The following is a 21785-nucleotide window of genomic DNA, read 5'->3' as shown; positions in this document are numbered from 1 at the left end:
TGCCACAAAGGCACGTAAATGTCAATAAAAGATGTAAAAATGCTACAAAAAGAAGCAAAAATGCCACAAAAACATGCAAAAATATCACTAAAACATGCAAAAATGACCCAAGAAGTTGCAAAAATGTCACTAAAAGATGCAAAAATCAGTAAAACATGCAAAAATGACCCAGAAAGTTGCAAAAATGTCACTAAAATATGCAAAAATGTCACTAAGATACAAAAATGACACTAAGATGCAAAAATAACACTAAAAGATGCAAAAATGTCACTAAGAGATGCAAAAATGTCACTAAGAGATGCAAAAATAACAGACACAAATGTCACTAAAAGATGCAAAAAAGTCACTTAAAGATGCAAAAATGATCCAAAAAGTTGCAAAAATGTCACTAAAAGATGCAAAAAGTTCAGTAACGAAAACATTTTGTGGCATTTTTGAATCTTTTTTGTCATTTTTGCATCTTTTAGTGACATTTTTGCATCTTCTTTGTTATCTAGGCTGGAGGCTCTTGCTATGGAAGTATTTCTGTGTATATATGTTCTTATTCTGTATCTACCTGTGGTGCTTTCAGCGTTGTCACACAAACAGCTGACCTGAAGTTACACACTTCAGAACAATGACCAATGTAAATATGCAACAAAACACTGGAGTCTGAATACCAGAATCAAGAGATTTGCAATAAACGGTGCTCTTTTCTCACCAAAGAACAGCGTTAGCCTGAATTTATTGACGGAGCACACAGTAAACAGCATTATTCGTGTTCGGTAAATCTTTAGTTGTAGTTTGAAGTCTACATGATGTCAGATTTCAGGTTGATTTTTAAATCACAGCAGCTGCAGTATTTTCTGGATGTTTTGGTGTTATCACAGTCGGGATCGCTGTTTCCTGCCGACAGTCCCAGTGATGTTCCCTGAGGGGTTATCCAGGGGAAGAAGGACCTGTGGGGGGAACAACATAATTTCATGATGAAACAACTTTAAAGATTTGTCATTCCATGAAAAATCAATCAGAACCTCTGACGAGACCCCTACAGAATCAGCTGATTTTTTATATACAATAACTTTGGTGTATTTGATGAAGTCATACAAAGTTCTACCTTCATACCATGAATATTTTCAGAGTTCCATTCCTTCAAAGTACATAGAGGTGGATCAAAGTGTCAGTTCAGTTATGTTTCCTGCTATTTTTGAGCCTCGTGACTTTATAAGGAGTTAGACACATGAAGTTTTGAATGAGGAAAAATAAACTGCAACCAAATCATTTGTTTCTGTTTTCTGATAATTCACCAGAGGAAACTTTAAAAAGTGCATTCTGGGTAAACTTTCAAGGATGGCTTTGTGTTTCTTTGTGGTTGTTTTGCGTCTGTTCTTGACCACTAGTACCCCAGTAAATGCATAGTCCTGACAGTGAAGCACGGAGGTGTATGATGATATGTGGCTGGAGAGAACTTTAAAAAGTGAATTCTTGGTAAACTTTGATGGCTAGTTTTGTGTTAATTTGTGGTTATTTCATGTCTCTTCGTAGCCATTTCCTGCCTATTTGTGGTTATTTTGTGTCTCTTCTGACCAGAACTACCACAGTGAAGCATGGAGGTGGGAATATGTTATGTGGCTGGAGAAAACTTTAAAAAGTGCATTCTGGGTAAACTTTCAAGGCTCATATCAGCATGTGTGATAGGTGGTTGGTCAGAACTAGTTCTAAAAAATGAATGCAGATGGTTTTAATTCCTCAAAAAGACAGAATCTCATAATTTGCGTTTACCGAGTGTCAAATTAAGCAGATATTTGAAAATGATTTTGACACAGAAGGAGTCGTGTGTTGAGCCTGGTGTCAAATGTAGGCTCGAAGGTTGGTAACAGAAACAGTCATGCAACTAAAAAGCACTTCTAAAGCCTAAAATTCACAGCATGACGGTCAAATTTGTTTTTAGGGCTTTATTAAATCTATTAAACTTATTATACATCTAAAATCTGATTCTGAGGAGGTCAGTTGGGAAGCCTTTTAAATATTTAGTTGATTTTCTAGCAACAGAACTTACTTCATCTTGGTTTTTGAGCCCCATTTTTGTCATGTCTATGGTGAAGTAATGCTGGTTGGGCATGACGATCTCCACTTCATCCACCTGGAAGACAAAACGCAGAAGATTTCTCAAACATCTTGCTAAATTTGAATGTTTGTGAGTGTGTTGGTGTCATGGTATGAAGGTCCTACCTCAGGAAGTCGACCCAGAACCAGAACCTGGGTTTCGTAGAGGGTCTTCTGGACAGATGGTGAGAACTCTCCATGATCGTACGGCCCGGCGAACTTCTCAATGATCGTCTCCTTCACACACTTCCTGTAAGAGACGGTTATTAGAGAGGTAGGAATGTCATTTCACACTTGTGGCATTTTTGCATCTTTTCATTGACATTTCTTGCATCTTTTTGGGTCATTTTTGTATCTTTTAGTGACATTTTTGTGTGTTTTTTTGGCATTTTTGCAACTTTTTGTGACATTTTTTCATCTTTTAGTGACATTTTTGCTTCTTTTTGTGACATTTTTGAGTCTTTTGTGTCATTTTTGCTTCTTTTAGTGACATTTTCATGTCTTTTTGTGACATTTTTGCAACTTCTTGTGTCATTTTTGCATCTCTTAGTGACATTTTTACATCTTTTACTGACATTTTGGCATCTTTCTGTGAAATTTTTGCATCTTTTAGTGACATTTTTGCATCTTTTAGTGGCATTTTTACAATTTTTTGGGTCATTTTTGCATTTGTTGTTGTCTTTTTGCATCTTTTTGTGGCATTTTTTCAACTTTTAGTGACATTTTGTATCTTTTTGGGTCATTTTTGCATCTTTTCAATAACAAGACTTTTAAATTACCCTGTGCAATATCTTGATTTCTTATACATATCGAGAACACGTTTAGGTATTTTTCTACTTCACATAAATATCTGTGCACTATCTTGTTGCTGTAACACTGCAAAGTTCTCCTCTGTGGGATTATTAAAGGCTCATCTTATCTTTTACTTACCATGCAGCGTCGAAGTCAACATCCTGAATCTTGTTGTAGCGCCACCTAGCGTAGACGGAGGTGCAGAAACACCTGTCCTTGGTTTCCTGCAGCGTGGTGAAGCGGTCTCGGAGGAAACCTTCAAACCCAGACTGGGTGGTTTTCAGCACCTTCATGTCCCGAACCCCACTGTGGACCACCGGGACGCCTGAGTGGGTTTACAAAGTCGGTGAGTACACAGAAATCATTTTAAACATTTTAAAAGTTGGTGTTTAAGTGGGGCCTCTTACAGGAATTTACACTATTAATTATCTTGAAAATTTGTAAAAGTTGCCGGAGGTGTTCCACAAGGTTCAATCCTGGAGCCTCTTCTGTTTACCTTTAAGCTAAATGACCAGAGGGCTGAACTACGGAGCGAGATTAGCGGGTTAGCAGGTATGTTTAGCCTAAAGCCAGAGTTATTGATCTCCACGGTAACTGATGCTGCGGAGCTAGATCTCCATTGTAACTGGTGATGTGGAGCTAGATCTTCATGGTAACTGATGCTGTGGAGCTAGATCTCCATGGTAACTGATGCTGTGGAACTACATCTCCATGGTAACTGATGCTGTAGAGTTAAATCGCCATGGTTACTGTTGGTGCAGAACAAATTCCATTGTAACGGATGCTGTGGAGTTAAATCTCCATGGTTACTGTTGCTGTGGAGCTAGATCTCCATGGTAACTGATGCTGTGGAGCTAGATCTCCATGGTAACTGATGCTGTGGATCTAGATCTCTATGGTAACTGATGATGTGGATCTAGATCTCCATGGTAACTGATGCTGTTGAGCTAGATCTCCATGGTAACTGATGCTGTGGAACTACATCTCCATGGTTACTGTTGCTGCAGAGCTAGATTTCCATGGTAACTGATGCTGTGGAATTACATCTCCATGGTTACTGTTGCTGCAGAGCTAGATTTCCACGGTAACTGATGCTGTGGAGCTAGATCTCCATGGTAACTGATGCTGTGGAGCTACGATCTCTATGGTAACTGATAATGTGGAGCTAGATCTCCACGGTAACTGATGCTGTGGAGCTATATTTAAATTGTGTGTGAGTATGTGTGGTTGTGTTTACCGTGGAGATTCTGTTCAACGTCACAGAACCGACAAGCCTCCGGGCTGAAGATGAAGGCGTGAGCGTGTTCCACTCCGTTCTGAGAAACAAACATGACGGTGGTTTTAACAGATGAGCTCTGATGGGATGTGATGTTTGAGTTTTACCTTCTCCAGCCTCCTCCACGGAGCCTCCTCCATGTGGACTTTAGCTCTCAGCACGTGACTGAAGGAGGTGAGGAAATGATGGCAGATGTCCAGAGAAAACTGCTCAATGGTCTTCACCTGAACACATAAAAAATTAATTAAAAGTCAGTGATGATTTCATCAGTAAAAACATCTCAGTAATAATAATATTATCTAATGGGAATGGAAAAATGGTTTTATGATTTGATTTTCTTTAACATTAACAACAAATTTAAAATATTTTCAGAACAATAGTTAGCAAACAACAAAAGACTAATTCTGATTGCAAAAATCTACCATTAAATAAGAGAAAATGTCCTATTTGTCACTATAGATAGACTATTTTTAAAATGATAGATTTACTATGAAAATATATAAAATGTCCATTTTTATTATCTTTTTCTTTATATTAAGTGAAATTTTCCATTTATTAATTATGAGACAAGTCTGGGAAATACCGTTTTTGATATTTTACAGATTTATTTAACCTTTGCATTTCTTTTCCTTTTTTACTTTAGCTTTATGATTAAATTACAAAAAATTCCTGTTTGTCACTATAGATACACTTTTTTTATATTATAGACTAAAATATAGAAAATGGAATTTATTTATTTTGTGCAGTTTTTATACTGTAGATTTACCATTAAATAAATATTGATACAACAATTATAAAAAATATGAATTTGTTAGAAATTTGAATTCATTTAATTATTTAACTGGATTTATGTGGAATAAAAGAACAGACAGTATGGAGACACACTGATAATAATAATAATAAATATATATATATATATATATATATATATATATATATATATATATATATATATATATATATATATATATATATATATATAAAATTATACACACAATTTCTATATAATACAATAATAAATAAATAAATTCAATTTTCTATAAATAAATAGTAATAATAAATAATAATATAATAAATAAATAATATTTTACAAATAGGACTTTTTTTTAGTTATTTAATTGCAACATTGACAACTATAAAAATAAATATTTATATTAAGTGAAATATTCCATCTACCTAAGTCTGGGAAATACTTTTTCTGTTGTTTTACAGATTTATTCATCATGTGCAATTATTTTTATTGTAGCTTTGCCATTAGATAAGAGAAATAGTCACTATAAATACATAATTTTTAAAAAATATGTAGATACTGTATGTTTTGCAGGTTTTATACTGTAGATTTATCATTAAAGAAATTTAATAATTAATAAAAAGTATTAGTTTATTAAAGATTTACATTTATTTGTTTATTGTTCATGTATTTATTTGTTTAAATATTTATTTATATTTTTGTTGTTTAGAATTTTTTGATGTATTTTTTAAAATTTATTTAACTGGATTTCCATTGAATAATAGAGGTTTTTCGACTAGTTGATAAATTGTCTGTCCTGTTGTATCTCACCCCTCTGATCTTGGCCAGGGCGTGGACCGTGTTCTTGATGGTGTCAGTATTTATGAATTTATGAGTTTATTTATTAGTGTACTTAGATATTTTTTTATATTTTTGATGTCCTACCCCTCTGATCTTGGCCAGGGCGTGGACCGTGTTCTTGATGGTGTCAGTATTTATGAATTTATGAGTTTATTTATTAGTGTACTTAGATTTTTTTTTATATTTTTGATGTCCTACCCCTCTGATCTTGGCCAGGGCATGGACCGTGTTCTTGATGGTGTCGGTGGGGATGATGTCTGAGTTGTCTCCGCTCAGGTAATCCTTTCTTGTCTTCAGCGTCAGCTCCACGTCGGCCTTCAGCTCGATGATCTCGTGGTGGTTCCTCTGCCTCCGGATGAACAGAACCTTCACCGAGTTCTTCCCGTAGCCGGTTCTAACAAACTCCACATTCTGCAGGTAAAAAAGAACACATCATCTCCTTCTTTAAAGGTAAATTTGGCAGCTAACTGTGCATTTTTCTTATTTTGTGCAGTAGAGTTTCATTTATGTGGCTCTGGTCACTCTAGTTGGTTGTTTGAAGGTTATTTTCCACATTTTAATGCTAAATCATCCCTAATATCTGTCGTTAGTCATACAACTAGGGCTGCAACTAACGAATATTTTAATAATCGATTAATCGGATTAAAAAAACAACAACACATTTTTAATTTCCGCCGCTTTATTCACAAAGAGAAGATTTGGACTGACACAGCAAATAAGATCATTGTAGTGAAGCCTTTGTCTTCAACCATGGACAGAGGCCTCATGTCAGTGATGATCAGTCAGGACAGCTGCTTGCTGTGGTGGACATGATGCGTTTCTCATCATGAAGCCTGTCATTGTTTGCTGTATTAGAGCACAATTTACAACAACTCAGTAATTCTCTTGTTTTATTTGTAGTATTAGGTTAAGGCAAGTAAGTAGTCCAAAGAGCAAAACACAAAGCACGCACGCACGCACGCACGCACGCACGCACACACACACACACACACACACACACATATATATGACAAGCACCATAAAAATACTTCATCACATAAATTGAGTAGATGTAATAAGTTACTTTAACCCCTGTTTGGTCTAAATGCAGTTCATCCTGCTTCACTCCAGCACAGACCAGTGTCTTCACTCAGACTTTGTCAGAAAATTAAAACTTGAGGCTCAATCTTTTCAACCTTTATTATCACCATTGTGGGCAAGTTACGTTTATTTATAAATCATATTCAAACCCTGCTTAAGCTGATTAAAGTGAAATAAAAAGTTTCACACGCACACGCACACACACACACACACACACACACGCCCTATCACTGTCATTAATGAGCTAACAAACAAACACTAGCATCAGGAGAGCTACCAGAGAGACTGACGTTACGTTTCCTCACTGTAAAACAGAACAAACGTAGGATAATGTAGTGACTTACCTGCTGATGAGCTCCTTCATCCTCGTCGCTGACATGTTGCGTTTCAGGTGCTGCATCATCATCGTGGTGCTTTTGTAAAGCTTGCATGTTACGCGTTTTTTTTGTTTTGTGAAGCGTGAAATGCTCCAACACTTTTGAGGACTTCGGTCTGACTGTTTTCTCCGTGTCGGTCAGGTTTCGTTGAAATTACTCTGAATTTACTTTCGCTCTGCCGCCACCTCGCTCTGTTCAACTCGCTCTGCTCTCGTTGTTGCAGCCCGACACACAACACAGATTTACACCGTTCATGCTGTCATTTATCCCTGTTTTACTTTAACGCTTACATTTATCTGTCTTTATATTGTTATCTATAAATTACCTGCAGCTTTTTCTATTAATATATTCACTGTAACACGTTTATTTAGCTAAAACTGCATAATAATCCTGTCTATCCCGTACTGCATGTGTGTGTGTGTATATATATATATATATATATATATATATATATATATATATATATATATATATATATATATATATATATATGCTCTTAAAGCTCTTCCAGGTATTTTATATTTTGTGCTGCACTTTTGCTGCTTCTTTTACATTTCTTTTCAGATACTAAACTACTGAGACAATAAAGTTAAATCTAATCTAATCTAAATTTAAGCATTTCTTTAAACTGTACCTTTACCATTAAATAACAAAAAAATCTTATTATAGACTTACTATTAAAATATTGATTTTTTTTCTTTAGGAGAAAAATGTTTAGTTTATTAAAAATGAGACAAATTCTGGGAAAAATATATTTTTTTATTTTGCTAATTTATTTATCAGTTTTGTTTTGTTTTTTACTGTAGCTACACTATTTTTGTATTATAGACTGTTAAAATATAGAAATTGTAATTTATTTATTGCTATGGACATGCTGTTATATCAGAGAAAAATTTAATTTATTAATGATGATGAGACAAATTCTGTGATTTTTTTTAAAAAAAAGTTTACTCTAGGTTTACCATTAAATAACAGAAAATGGTCATATTTTTCACTATAGATGCACACTTTTTTATATTGTAGATTTACTCTTAAAATATAGAAAATGTCTTTATTTATTTATTGCTATGGACATGCTGTTACTTAACTGAACATTTTTAACTTATTAATTATGAGACAAATTCTGGGAAAGAGGCACCAATACTTTTTCTGTCATTTTATACATTTATGTACCTTTTGCAATCTTTTTTCTTTTCTTTTTTTTTTTACTGTAGATTTGCCATTAAGTAATAGAAAATGTCCTATTAGTCAGTTTATTTTTTAAATATTTTAAACTTGCTATTAAAATATTGAAAATATTTTTAAACTCTTAATTAATAGATATTTTCCATCTATTGATTATGTCTATGTTTAGTTATATTTCTGTTATTTTGCAGATTTATTTACATCTTATATTTATTTATTTCTTCATTGTTATTTATTTTTTTAACTGTAGTTTTACCATTAAATAACAAAGAAGTGTCCCTATAGATACACTATTTTATTATATTATAGACTTACTATTAAAATATATAAAATGTCTTCTTCTTATGTTTTCACTATGGAATATTGTTATTTAAGAAAAAACATTAATTTATTAATTATGAGACAAATTCTGGGATTTTTTTTAAAAAATTGTTATTTTACAGATTTATTTAACATTTGCATTTCTTTTTACTCTAGATTTAACATTTTTTATTCTTAATTAAGAGAAATTTTTCATCTATTAATTATGTTTATGTTTAATTATATTTCTGTTATTTTTTAGATTTGTTTGCCATTTGCTAGCTTTTTTTTTTTTTACTGTAGTTTTACCACTAAATAACAGAAAATGTCCTATTTGTCACTATAGATTCATCTTTTTTAATATCATAGACCTGTTTTTTTTTACTCTGGACACAAAATTTCTATTTATGAATTTCTAGACAAATTCTGGGAAAGAAGTGCTAGTGCTTTTTCTCTTATTTTATAGATTTATTTATCATTTGCAATTTTTTTTACTGTAGATTTACCATTAATTAATTAAATTTCCCATTTGTCACTATAAATAAAATTATTAAAATAAAATAAAATATAGAAAATGTTCTCTTTTAGTGTTTCTTACTATGTACACACTGTTATTTAAGAAAAAAAATGCTTTTTCTGTAATTTATAGATTTATTCACCATCTGCAATCTTTTTTTATTTACTGTAGATTTACTATTAAATAACAGAAAATGTCCTAATTGTCACTATAGATACATTTTTTTTTATATTATAGACTTACTATTAAAGGACAGAAAATGTAGTAAATGTAGTTAAATGCTTCCATTTCTGCAGAGCGACCTGCTGGTCACTGAACCCCAAACATCTGAGTCGTTTAGTTTCTCCTCAACAAACTTAATCCTGCTCTGGTTTTTCATTTTATAAACACATTTATTAATCTGACCTTGAGAGCGTTACCTGATCTGCAGCGGTTGCCATGGCGCCCTCCGTCCTTCACCTGCCGTCCGTCTGTCCAGAGAAAGGTTCGTCTGCAGACGGACGAGGGTTTTGTAGGGAGGGAGGCGCCACCTTTGCTCTCTGCTGGGAGGATTTCAGGTGAAGTTTAGTCTGTAAACATGCAAACACAAACTCCTGCTCCGTTACGTGTTCACATGGAGGATCACATCAGTTTCCTAACGAGTCATTCTGCATCAAATCACTGAATCCTCCACGTCTGATCACCTCCAATCTGACTGATTTCTCTTAGAAGTCTTGAATATATTGTGTTTAAAGTCTGGTTTCAAAGATAATTTTAGTTACAGAATACATGGGTTTTAGCAGTTTTCTTTGTGCCAACCATATTTAACTCTCCTGTTGTCTTCATTTACGGGCACCAAAAAATATTGTTTCCTTGTCTAAAAGAAATCCAAAAAGTTAGCAGAAAAATTCCCCAAATTCAGAAAAAGCAAAACCTTTAGGAAAAAAAATTCCAATAATCCCTTAAAAGTTTCCCTTAAAAGTTTAATCTAAAAAAAAAAATCCCCCCAAATTTGGCAAGAAAATTCTTTAAAATATATATTTTTTAAAAATAGTAAAAATCTTCCAAAAAAATCCTAAAAATATCTAAAGTGATTACATATATATCAGTAAAACTTCTAATATTTTCTTTAAGAACTTTCACAAGAAATCAACCAAAATCCAGCGAAATTCACTGGATTTTATTTAATTTTTTTTTTTGGTAATGTTCTTAAGAAACATTTTTTTAGCATTTCTTTTTTTCCACCAAAAAATGTTCAAAAATTTCCCAAAAATGTTGCAAATGTGGACATCAGAAGTTTCCTGTGAAAATATTTTTTTTCCACATTTTCAAACCTTAAAACGGGTCGATTTGACCCGCAGGACGACACGAGGGTTAAAGAGTCGCAACTTGAGAAATAACACAGCTGAAGTCCTGAAATTTATCAGAATCGTGGATAAATACACGTTCAACCTCTTTACATGTTTTATAATTTTCTATATTGTGAGTTGGGCACAAATCAGCTAAAAGTCTCATCTTCAAAAATAAGCCCCGTATTTAATTAAGCTTTTATTTCACAGCTTTCTTGCTGTTACACGCTAGGAGATCATTTTTAACCAGATGTTTTCCAGTCCAGTGATCAGCAGCTAAAAATAACAGATGAAACTAACAACAGGTACCAAAGAACAGCTGAAAAACACCAAAAAACCACACTTCAGGTTGAGTTAAAGGATTTATGTTCCAGTGTCAGCTTGTTGTAGCTTTAAACCTTTAATAAATGTACTCTCTCATAATAATATTTATATTATTGTTATTATTGCTAATAATCATAATAATAATAATACAATTTACTAACAACAACTTTATATGCCTAAAAATAATAATAATAATACATTAAAAATATTTCCAGACTAACAAAAGCCTAATTATGATCACAATATTTTTTTAAAAAATCTAAAATAATTGGTAAAATATCTTTTATTTCATTTTTTAAACCAAATATTTTTGTTATTATTATTTAGTAATACATTAAAAATATTTTAGACTAATAGTTATCATTTATTATTTCACAAAAATAAATTAAATAATTTAAATGGAACAACAAAAGACTAATTATGATAACAAGGATAAAAAAATTTTTAATGTAAAGAAAATGTTAAAATAACTATTTTTTTTAAAAAACCCAAATAATAAAAACAATATTATAATTAATAATAATAACAATAATAATGATAATACATTTAAAATACTTTCAGACCAATAGTTATCATTTATTATTTCACAAAATAAATAGCAAATAATTTAAATGGAACAACAAAAGACAATTATGCAATTATTTAAAGTGTAAAATGATTTTTTAAATAGATTTTATTTTATTTTTCAAAGACAAAGAATATAAATAATATTTATAATAATATTGCCATTAATAATAATAACAACAACAACAACAATAATAATAATAATAATAATAATAATAATAATAATAATAATAATAATAATAATAATAATAATAATAATAATAATAATAATAATAATAATAACAACAACACATTTAAAATACTTTCAGATCAGTAGCTATTATTTATTATTTCATGAAAATAAATAAAATTCTTTAAATAGAAAAACAATAGACTAATTATGATAACATTGGTAATTTAACATTTATGTTTATTTTTAATGTAGATTTACCATTAAATAATAGAAAATGTATATTTGTCACTCCAGATACACTATTTTTTTAAATTATAGATTTACTTATAAAATATAGAAAATTTTTTTAATGTTTTTTTTTACTGTAAATTAAGAAAACATTTTAATTTATTAATTATGAGGCATCCATACTTTTTCTGATGTTTTGCACATTTATTTCGTTAATATTCAGGGTGTTTTTTTCACATTAGGAGCTCCTTTAAACCTTCATTAAACACCCTCTCTGTTTCCCTTCAGTCAGGTGACGCCTTCTCATCACTTCCTCTTTTTACATCTGTGTTGAATCCAGAGTCTCTCCTCCTAAAGCAAACAGCAGCTTCCTTCTCCTGGCTTCATTTCAGCTTCATCATGTCCTCCGTCTGCTCTCTGCTCCTCCAGGTTGTCGTGGTGACGCTGTGCTGCTCGGTGTTTAAAGCTGAGATCTCCTGCAGGAACGAAGCTGGAGATCCGGTCGACTGGTGAGTGGATCAGATTTCTGACTGAACGTTCGAGATCAACGAGGCGACAAATCTGTCCAATTATTCCTCAGCAAATAAGTTTTATTTCCCTTTTTTGTTCCTGTTTTTTTTTTTTTAACCAGAGATACTGTAAGTCAGCTATTTTTGGAATAATAATAATAATAATAATAATAATAATAATAATAATAATAATAATAATAATAATAATAATAATAATAATAATAATAATAATGACAATAATAATACATTAAAATATTTTCATTATGATAGCAATTCTACATTTTTTTAAAATATAAAATAATTTTAAAAATATATATATTATTTTTCATGTTAAAAAACGTTCATATAATTTAGTTAGAACAACAACAACAACAACAACAACATAATAATAATAATAATAATAACAAGAATCATTTCGGGTCAATGGTTGTTATTTATTATTTCACAAAAATAAATAACAAAATAATTTAAATGGAGCAACGAAAGACCAGTAATGATTTTTAAAGATAGATTACATAGATCAGATAGATTAAACCTTTATTGATCCTGCAGTGGAGAAATTTTTAGTGTAACAGCAGCAAATAGAAGAACAGTTTGAATAAAAAGGAGAGCAGCACACAATGCACACAGTGCATAGATATAAATATTTTCTCCTTCTAGAAGAAAAAAAATACAATATTTACAGCAAAATTTCTATGAAATAGCACAGCATCATTATTTACATTTTTATTGCACAGTTTGTAGGTGGGTGAACTGAAGCCCTGATTGTTTTAGTCTGAATGCAGCAGGAAGGAAGGACCAACGGTGTCTCTCCTGTAGACAGTGAAGCAGTCTGTCTCTGATGGACCTCCCAGTGATGCTGCTGTTTCCTGCAGGGATGGGAGGTGTCCTCCATGATAGACAACAGCTTTGTCATCATCCTCCTGTCTCCCATCAGCTCCACAGGATCATGGGTTCAGCCCAGGACAGAGCTGCCTTTCTGAACCACTTTGTTTAGTCTCTTCCTGTCTGCAGCCATGATGCTGCTGCTCCAGCAAGTATATCTTGTTTGATTTTTAAAAACCAAATGTTTTTATTATTGTTATTATTATTTACTAACAAGAACTTTATAATAAGAAGAATAATAAGAATAACAATAATGAAAATAACAATTATTATTATTATTGCTATTTACTGACAACACCATTATAAAGCTAATAATAATAATAATTATTATTATTTACTAATAACAACAATCTAAGCCTAATAACAATAATAATAATAACAATAATAATAATAATACAGTAACAACATTTTTATAACAATATGTATTATTTCACAAAAATGAACAACAGAAATACAAAATATGATAACAATTATAAAAAATTTTAAATGTTAAATAATTTTACAGTATATTTTATTTTATTTTAAAAACTATATTATTATTATTATTATTATTATTATTATTATTATTATTATTATTATTATTATTATTATTATTATTATTATTATTATTATTATATTGCAACAACACATTAGAAGGCTAATTTTATTTATATATATATATATATATATATATATATATATATATATATATATATATATATATATATATATATATATATATATATATATATATATATATATATATAAATAAAATCAGACCAGTAGTTATTATTTTATTACAAAAAAGTGTAAAAGAGGTGCCGACACCTTTTCTTTTATTTTATAGATTAATTTAACATTTGCATTTTTTTATTATAATTTTTTGTCGGTACATTTTGTGTTCTTCTGTGGATTTATTTGGCATTTCGCAGCTGAAGTGAAGGTGTTGGCTGAATGTTTCCTCGTAATGAGTCGTTTTTTCTGCATTTTACTGCTCAGGTTCGTCTTCTACAAGCTGCCCCACCGCCGGGTCCTTGAGGAGGGCAGCGGAGTGGAGTACATGTACCTGGACTCTGAATCAGGAAGCTGGCAGAGGAGCCAGTTCCTGATCAACTCCAGCCGAGGAGCCATAGCTGAGACGCTGAACCAGGTCTACAAAGGATACATGGTGAGATTTCAGTTTGCTGAATTTAAGCTCGTCATTAGAGGACTTCCCCATACTGATAAGATAAAATAAAGAGAAGCTCAGGAACATTTTTCAGCTTCTGGACGGTAATAAAGTCCAAATAAAATCCAGAACGAGGTCAATCATTCAGCTCAAGGTTCTCTGCTGCTTTAAAAATAACTATATATACTATAATTATAAGATAAGATGTTTAATATTCTGTGTAATTTCAACTCAAATTGATGCATTAACCCGATAAAAAATAACTTAAAGTTGCAGTAAATGAATGTGTGTTGGTTTAAAACAAGAGATTTCTGACATTAAAATAAAATTAAAATAAATAAATAAAGAAGGTAATTAAATAAAACAATGCTAAAATACATTTTAAAATAATGTCTATCATTTAAAAATAAGAAATAAATTAAATAATTAAAATGAAATATCAAAAGACATAATAAGAATAAGAATAAGAGTAATAATCATAATAATAATCATAATTATAATAACAGTAATAATAATAATAATAATAATAATAATAATAATAATAATAATAATAATAATAATAATAATAATAATAATAATAATAATAATAATAATAATAATAATAATAATAATAATAATATTTATAATTATTATTATTATTATTATTATTATTATTATTATTATTATTATTATTATTATTTGTAGTAGCAGTAGTAGTAGTAGTAGTATTAATTTAACATTGAGAACTGGTTTAGAAATGTGTGTGTGTTGGTTTAAAACAAGAGATTTCTGACATTAAAATTGAAATAAATAAAGAAATAACTACATGTAAAATAAATAATAATAATAATGTAACAAAAATAATAATAAATATTTCAGATTGAAGTAGAACAACAAATGACTAATTGTAATGACAATGATATTTTTTAAATGCAAAATAATATAAAAATTTATATATATTACTTACTATTATTTGGTTGTTTTAAAAACTTATTACTTATACTTATTTATAATAATAATAATAATAATAATAATAATAATAATAATAATAATAATAATAATAATAATAATAATAATAATAATAATAATAATAATAATAATAATAATAATAATAATAATAATAATAATAATAATAATAATAATAATAATAAAAACATGTTCTGGTTCCAGTCTAATAAAAACATGTTCTGGTTCCAGTCCAACAGCTCCGTCTATGCGTTCTACAATGATGGACCTCCGGTTCTGGATTACATCAAAGGATACGGACACAGCAAAGGTAAAATCTGCTTTATATGCTTGTTTTATTTCAGATATATCGGGGGAATTATTATTCATTAAGGTTTATAAGACCAATATTTATTATTTCACACAAATAACTACAAATGACAACAAATACAAATAACAACAAATGACCAATTATGATAACAATGCTGCAATTTTTTGATGCAAAATAATTTAAAATATATTTATTACTTATTATTGTTTGGTTATTTGAAAGACCATATAATAATAATAATAATAATAATAATAATAATAATAATAATAATAATAATAATAATAATAATAATAATAATAATAATAATAATAATAATAAAAATAATAATACGTAATAATAATACGTAATAATAATATTGATGATGATGCTGATTATTATTATTATTATTATTATTATTATTATATTGATAATACATAGAAATATATAAAATATGGTTAGACCGATATTTCTTATGTTACAAAAATAAATAACTAAATAATTAAAATGGAACAGCAAATGGGTAATTATAATAATTATGATAATAATTATACAATTCTTCAGATGTAAAAGTTTTTTAATAATATTTCTTACTTTGTGATAATTACCCATTGTGTAATAAAAACACTAACAATAATTCTGTTTTTTTTCTGAATGCAGTATTTAGTCTTTCCTCTCAGATCTTTTCCACCCAACAGTTTGCAGTCGATCTTTTTTGAAGAGTGTTCTGACTAAACACTGTACAGTTACGACATTTCTGTTTCCAGAGACCAGTGGAGCTTTGCTGTGATCGATGTGGTTTTGTCATCGGGGGGAGGAACCGGTCAAAGAGCGTCCATCTGATAACCGCTGTTGACTCTGCGTTAAACCTGTCCGTTTGTTTGGTTCGTCCTGCAGGGGTTCTGCTCTTTGACCACTCTCAAGGCTTCTGGTTGTCACACAGCATTCCTCACTTCCCCTCGTTCCCTGAGAGAGGCTACATTTACCCGTCCTCTGGGAAGGTCAACGGTCAGACTGGTCTGTGTGTGACGTACGATTATGACCAGTTCCTCCGCATAGGTGAGTGAACTGAAGCAGACTCTGTCCATAGAAGTGTGTGTTTGCTGAAAACATTTAGACAGAGAGCCGGTCCTCTGGTCATACGTGACTCTAAACGGACCTCAAAGCTTGTGTTGGTTCGTCTCTCATGTACTAGTCATGACTCAGGGTAGAAAACTTAACCCAGAGTGAGGCAGAAACTCTGAGAACGGACAGTCAGGTTGGAGGAATCGTTCATCGTTCATCAGAGGTGTTGAACTCATTTTAGTTCAGGTTCCACATTCAACCCAATTTAATCTCCAGTGGCCAGTAAAATCACAGCATAAGAACCTATAAATAAGTTGCCATGGTAACTGATGTGCGCAGCTGCATCACCATGGTAACTGATGCTGCACAGCAAACCTGCATCAAGGACGTTCTGTTCAGAGTTTGGGATTTTAATCAGCTGTTAGAAGCGTCTAACTTCTTCCTGCAGTTCACTTGGTGTCATTAGTTAAATTAAACAAGGGTCTCTCTGAATGTTCTACAGAAAACCTTTAATGCAACTGAAGCTGAATGTGGGAAAAGAGACGTTCCAATGATCAGTAAATGTAGATCAGAAAAGCAATAATTGTTCTTTTCTTGAAAAAGCTCTAATTTTCTTTCTGTTATTTCTCTTCCTGTCCTCCAGCCCAGCAGCTGGCCTTTGTTTACCCACGATTCTACAACTGCTCGGTGCCTCCTGCGTTCCTGTCCGACCTGCCACAGCTGGTCCAGATGTGTGGAGGAATCAAACCCCCACTGGCCAAAGACAAGAGTATAAGCCTGCTTTTCTCCAGCCAAGGGGCCAAGTTCATCAGTTTTGTCAAATCTGAACGCTTTGTGGACGGTAAAGTATTCCTCTGTTAGCTTCTCCTTTACAGAAACTTCCTCCTGATGCTTCCCTGTTGGCTTGTTTCATTTGTCTGCTGCAGTTTGTTTTAATTATCAGGTGCAAACCCACAGTTCAGAACAGTAAGGAGCAGAATGACAGCTGAACCAAAGCCTCATGTCATGTTTTTAGTGTGAAGATTAGATTTCTGCTGTAAAACATTCCACAACCCTTTTAAAATTATATTTATCTCTGTACAAGTGGTGGGACATGATTTTAAAAATTAATCTAATTAATTATATGGTATTTTACTTTATGATCAAAATGACAAAAGTCAGACAAAAATTGATAAAAAAACAACAAAAACAGGACAAAATATTAGAAAAAGGAGACACAAAATGACAAAGTGAGACAAATGATGCAAAACAAAACAAAAAAAGACAAAAAGTTGGACAAAAAAGTTAGAAAGCAACAATAAAAAGGACAAACCACAAAAATGAGACAACAAATGACAAAAAAGAACAAAACAACAAAAAACAGACAAAAACACAAGGAAGACAAAAAAGGAAACACAAAACAACAAAAACAAACAAAACAAACAAAAAAGACAAAAAAATTACAAAAACAACACAAAATATTACAAAAATGAGATGCAAAATGACAAAAAAATGATAAAAACATCATGAAACAAAACAAAAAAAACACAAAAAATTAGACAAAAACGTTACAGAACGACAAAAATATGGACCATCAACAAAAATGAGACAAAAAATGACAAAACAACACAAGCAAGTCAAAAAGGAAATACAAAATGACATAAGTCAGACAGGAAAAGAGAAAAAACAACAAAAAACTGACAAAATATTACAAAAATGAGTCAAAATGACAAAAAATTAGACAAATGACACGAAACAAAACAAAAAAAGACAGAATATTGGATGAAAAAGTTACAAAGCGACCAAAAAATACACAAATGACAAAAATGGGACAGAAAACCACAAAAAATAAACAAAAAACACTAGCAAGACAAAAATGAGACACAAAACGACAAAACTCAAACAAATAAGACAAAAAATTACAAAAACAACACAAAATATTACAAAAATGAGATGCAAAATGACAAAAAAATGATAAAAACATCATGAAACAAAACAAAAAAAACACAAAAAATTAGACAAAAACGTTACAGAACGACAAAAATATGGACCATCAACAAAAATGAGACAAAAAATGACAAAACAACACAAGCAAGTCAAAAAGGAAATACAAAATGACATAAGTCAGACAGGAAAAGAGAAAAAACAACAAAAAACTGACAAAATATTACAAAAATGAGTCAAAATGACAAAAAATTAGACAAATGACACGAAACAAAACAAAAAAAGACAGAATATTGGATGAAAAAGTTACAAAGCGACCAAAAAATACACAAATGACAAAAATGGGACAGAAAACCACAAAAAATAAACAAAAAACACTAGCAAGACAAAAATGAGACACAAAACGACAAAAGTCAAACAAAAAGACAAAAAAACAACAAAATCAAGATAAAATATTATAAAAACAAGACACAAAGCAACTAAAGAACAATGAACAATCTAGTATTATGATCAAAACAACTTGTCACGGTCTAGAAATTATTTTAAATTTATAGTTTTACTAATTTACAATCTGCAGTTAATGTCTTCTCTGGAATTTTTATACTTTGAGGGCCAGATTGGACCCTCTGGAGGACCGGTTTTTGGCCCGTGGGCCACATGTTGGACACCCCTGTTATACAGGAAACTGAAATATTGACAGTGAAATGAAAAACTAATGTTGCATGAACCATTGAGAAACGTGATACAGCAAATGATATTGATATCATTATTCAATGTTACCCATTTTTATGTGATTTTTAAAGTATTTTTTAACCCCAATGCGGCTGAACTGAGCTTCCTGCTGCTCTTCCTTCAGACATCTACACCGGCTGGGTGGCTCAGTTTCTGCGAACCGACCTTCTGGTGGAGTCGTGGCAGAGACAGGGTCACGATCTGCCCTCCAACTGCTCGCTGCCCCAACAAACCATGAACATCAAGCGGATCCAGCTGCCCGACTCGGTCCTGTTCCTGTCCGACTGCGACCACTCCAAGTGGTGCGTGTCGCGGTCCTACGGGGACCAGGTGACCTGTCTGGGGGACCTGAACAGGGAGAGGGCCCAGCTGTGGCGTGGTGGAGGACTGATCTGCTCCTCTGACTACTGGCTCTACCAGGCCTTCAGGCCGGCGGTGGACTGGTACATCCGCTGCTGAGCGACAGGAAGACGAAGGGGACCTGGTCAGCCTTAGATCCAGATGTTTGGATCTGTTTTACATCTGCAGGCCAGTGTGAGATGTTTTTATTCTGATAAAAAGGAGTCAACAAAAGAGCACAGGAATGTATTCGGTCTCAGCTTTATCCCTTCATCTTATTGGAGCTTTTCCAAGTTTCTGAGATTTTTGTGTTTGACATTTCTCTGCACCTGCATTCACGAATAAATGAAATATTGTCCCCCAGAAATAAACGGTGGGTTAAAAAAGCCATTTAAATTATAATAAATAGAGATCACTGGAAAACAAACAAACATAAAAACATGCAAAGACAACGCAACAGTGGAGCAGAACTAAATGATCAAGTTGTATGAAAAGTTCAAATGTCAAGAAAGTGGATCTTTTTAAACCTGGGAAGATCACCATGGTAACTGATGCTGCACAGCTAGATCGCCATGGTAACTGATGCTGCACAGCTACATCACCATGGTAACTGATGCTGCACAGCCAGATCACCATGGTAACTGATGCTGCACTGATGCTCAGTTGAGACCATTAATAGAAATCCAACCGTTCGTCTCTCCTTCACTTTTTGAAACCTTAATTCACACTTTTATCTTGTAGTATCTGATGTGTTACTTATCATATGGAATCTGGGATGTATGGTCTATCACAATGGAATGCGTTCTCCTTTTAGAAGGGACCCTTATTAGGGTACCTATGTCCAAGATATTGAATGACAGGGCTTTTAGGTCTAGGAGAAAGATTGACGGGGCCCTCTGTTTGCTATTTTGGTCTTTTAGCTGAAACTATTTGTTGTGACTGCATATTTGACCTCCTTGTCTAGAGCATATAAGGGACCTCCAGCTGTGGTTCGGAGAGGTTCGTTTGGCTGAATTCTCCCAGATAATCTCTGTCTGAATGATACTGTTCTTCCTTATAATAAATATATTATTGAGTAAGTCAGTGTCAACGGACGTTTCTTCTTCACCTGCACATCACGGACATCAGAGAAACCACGACAATCTCCTCCAGACTGGACTATTGCAAAGCACCTGACTCGGAAACAGTGGAAGATGCCATGAAGTGCCCACATTACTCCGGTCCTGCTGCCCTTCCCTGACTGCCTGTGAGTTTTAGAATTGATTTTCAGACTTCACTGCTTGTTTTTAAAGCCGGACTCCTGACGACATCCAGGAACTGCTAATTCCTCACGAGCCTGAACACCTTTCTGAAGGTTCCTGAGTCCCGTTCAGTCACTAAAACTCACCTTTTCTTTCTTGCTGCTTTTATTTCTTGTGATGTTGCTGTGTTTTTATAGAATCTATTATTACGGTTTCTAGGAGGCTCAGGTGCAGGAAAGGAGATGGAACACGATGGTTTGAAACAAGGCTTTTATTTTACAGAATGTTATGCACAAGCATACAAGAACTACAAGTGTTACTGGAAAACTACAACCAGAAGTTAACCAAGAAACAATATTACCCAAGATACGAATATTATGAGCCCTCCTGGAGGACGGGAGGAAAACTACATGAGCGGGAAAGAACAAACCCACAGAAGGTAACACCTAGGTAGGCTCGAGCTAAACAAAACTAGATGGTCAAGAAATACTAACCAGAAAAACACTACAATCAGACGGCAGGTTGTGGCAGGCAAAAACCAGGAGAGACACGAGTGGCAGGAATCCAGACTAGAAAAAAGCAAGAGACCAGGGAACAAGACAGAACAGAGCAGAGAACTGACTGGTGATCATCCGGCGACTGAGTGGCGTCTGTATTTTTTGCAGCTTGAGGAGGACTTGATGGGACTGAATACACCTGCTGGTGCTCAGCTCCTTGCTGATATTCTTGATGACTGGTACCTGCTGCTACAGCCTCTGTGTCACACACACCTAGAAGAAAAGGAAAGGGTGGGGGAAGGGAAGAGAGCTACCTGGACCAACAGCAGCAGGCATAACATCTATATAATATTCATTGTTTTATCCCTTTTGGGGTTTTTTTTACTATAAAGCCCTT

At 32.4% G+C, this 21785-nt stretch overlaps 2 protein-coding genes across 2 annotated transcripts; one reads left to right on the top strand and one right to left on the bottom strand.

Annotated features, from left to right (window-relative positions):
• Positions 1–664: 664 nt before the first annotated feature.
• On the bottom strand, positions 665–9764 carry uox (urate oxidase). The gene is made up of 8 exons (XM_055004492.1): positions 9623–9764; positions 5943–6155; positions 4261–4377; positions 4115–4193; positions 3016–3202; positions 2212–2335; positions 2039–2122; positions 665–938 (listed from the first exon to the last, which is right to left on the bottom strand). Exons 1-8 carry the CDS (start codon positions 9641–9643, stop codon positions 864–866), a joined length of 900 nt encoding a protein of 299 aa, XP_054860467.1. The 5' UTR covers positions 9644–9764; the 3' UTR covers positions 665–863.
• A 2376-nt stretch (positions 9765–12140) lies between these two features.
• On the top strand, positions 12141–20729 carry LOC111586961 (deoxyribonuclease-2-beta-like). Its single transcript, XM_055015003.1, has 6 exons — positions 12141–12328; positions 14192–14360; positions 15537–15615; positions 16489–16650; positions 17300–17497; positions 19436–20729. Exons 1-6 carry the CDS (start codon positions 12219–12221, stop codon positions 19768–19770), a joined length of 1053 nt encoding a protein of 350 aa, XP_054870978.1. The 5' UTR covers positions 12141–12218; the 3' UTR covers positions 19771–20729.
• Positions 20730–21785: the final 1056 nt, after the last annotated feature.

Source organism: Amphiprion ocellaris, chromosome 2 (assembly GCF_022539595.1).
Source record: "Amphiprion ocellaris isolate individual 3 ecotype Okinawa chromosome 2, ASM2253959v1, whole genome shotgun sequence".
Taxonomy (NCBI): Eukaryota; Metazoa; Chordata; class Actinopteri; family Pomacentridae; genus Amphiprion; species Amphiprion ocellaris.
This window is presented reverse-complemented; position numbering and strand designations above follow the sequence as displayed.

Coding starts and splice junctions, on each gene's coding strand:
- LOC111586961 (XM_055015003.1), top strand. CDS start 12,219: ATGTCCTCCGTCTGCTCTCTGCTCCTCCAGGTTGTCGTGGTGACGCTG. Junction 15,616..16,488: donor AGGATACGGACACAGCAAAG/GTAAAATCTGCT, acceptor TTCGTCCTGCAG/GGGTTCTGCTCTTTGACCAC. Junction 16,651..17,299: donor TGACCAGTTCCTCCGCATAG/GTGAGTGAACTG, acceptor CCTGTCCTCCAG/CCCAGCAGCTGGCCTTTGTT.
- uox (XM_055004492.1), bottom strand. CDS start 9,643: ATGGCAACCGCTGCAGATCAG. Junction 4,378..5,942: donor CCCTGGCCAAGATCAGAGGG/GTAGGACATCAA, acceptor TTATGTGTTCAG/GTGAAGACCATTGAGCAGTT. Junction 4,194..4,260: donor CGTGGAGGAGGCTGGAGAAG/GTAAAACTCAAA, acceptor TTTGTTTCTCAG/AACGGAGTGGAACACGCTCA.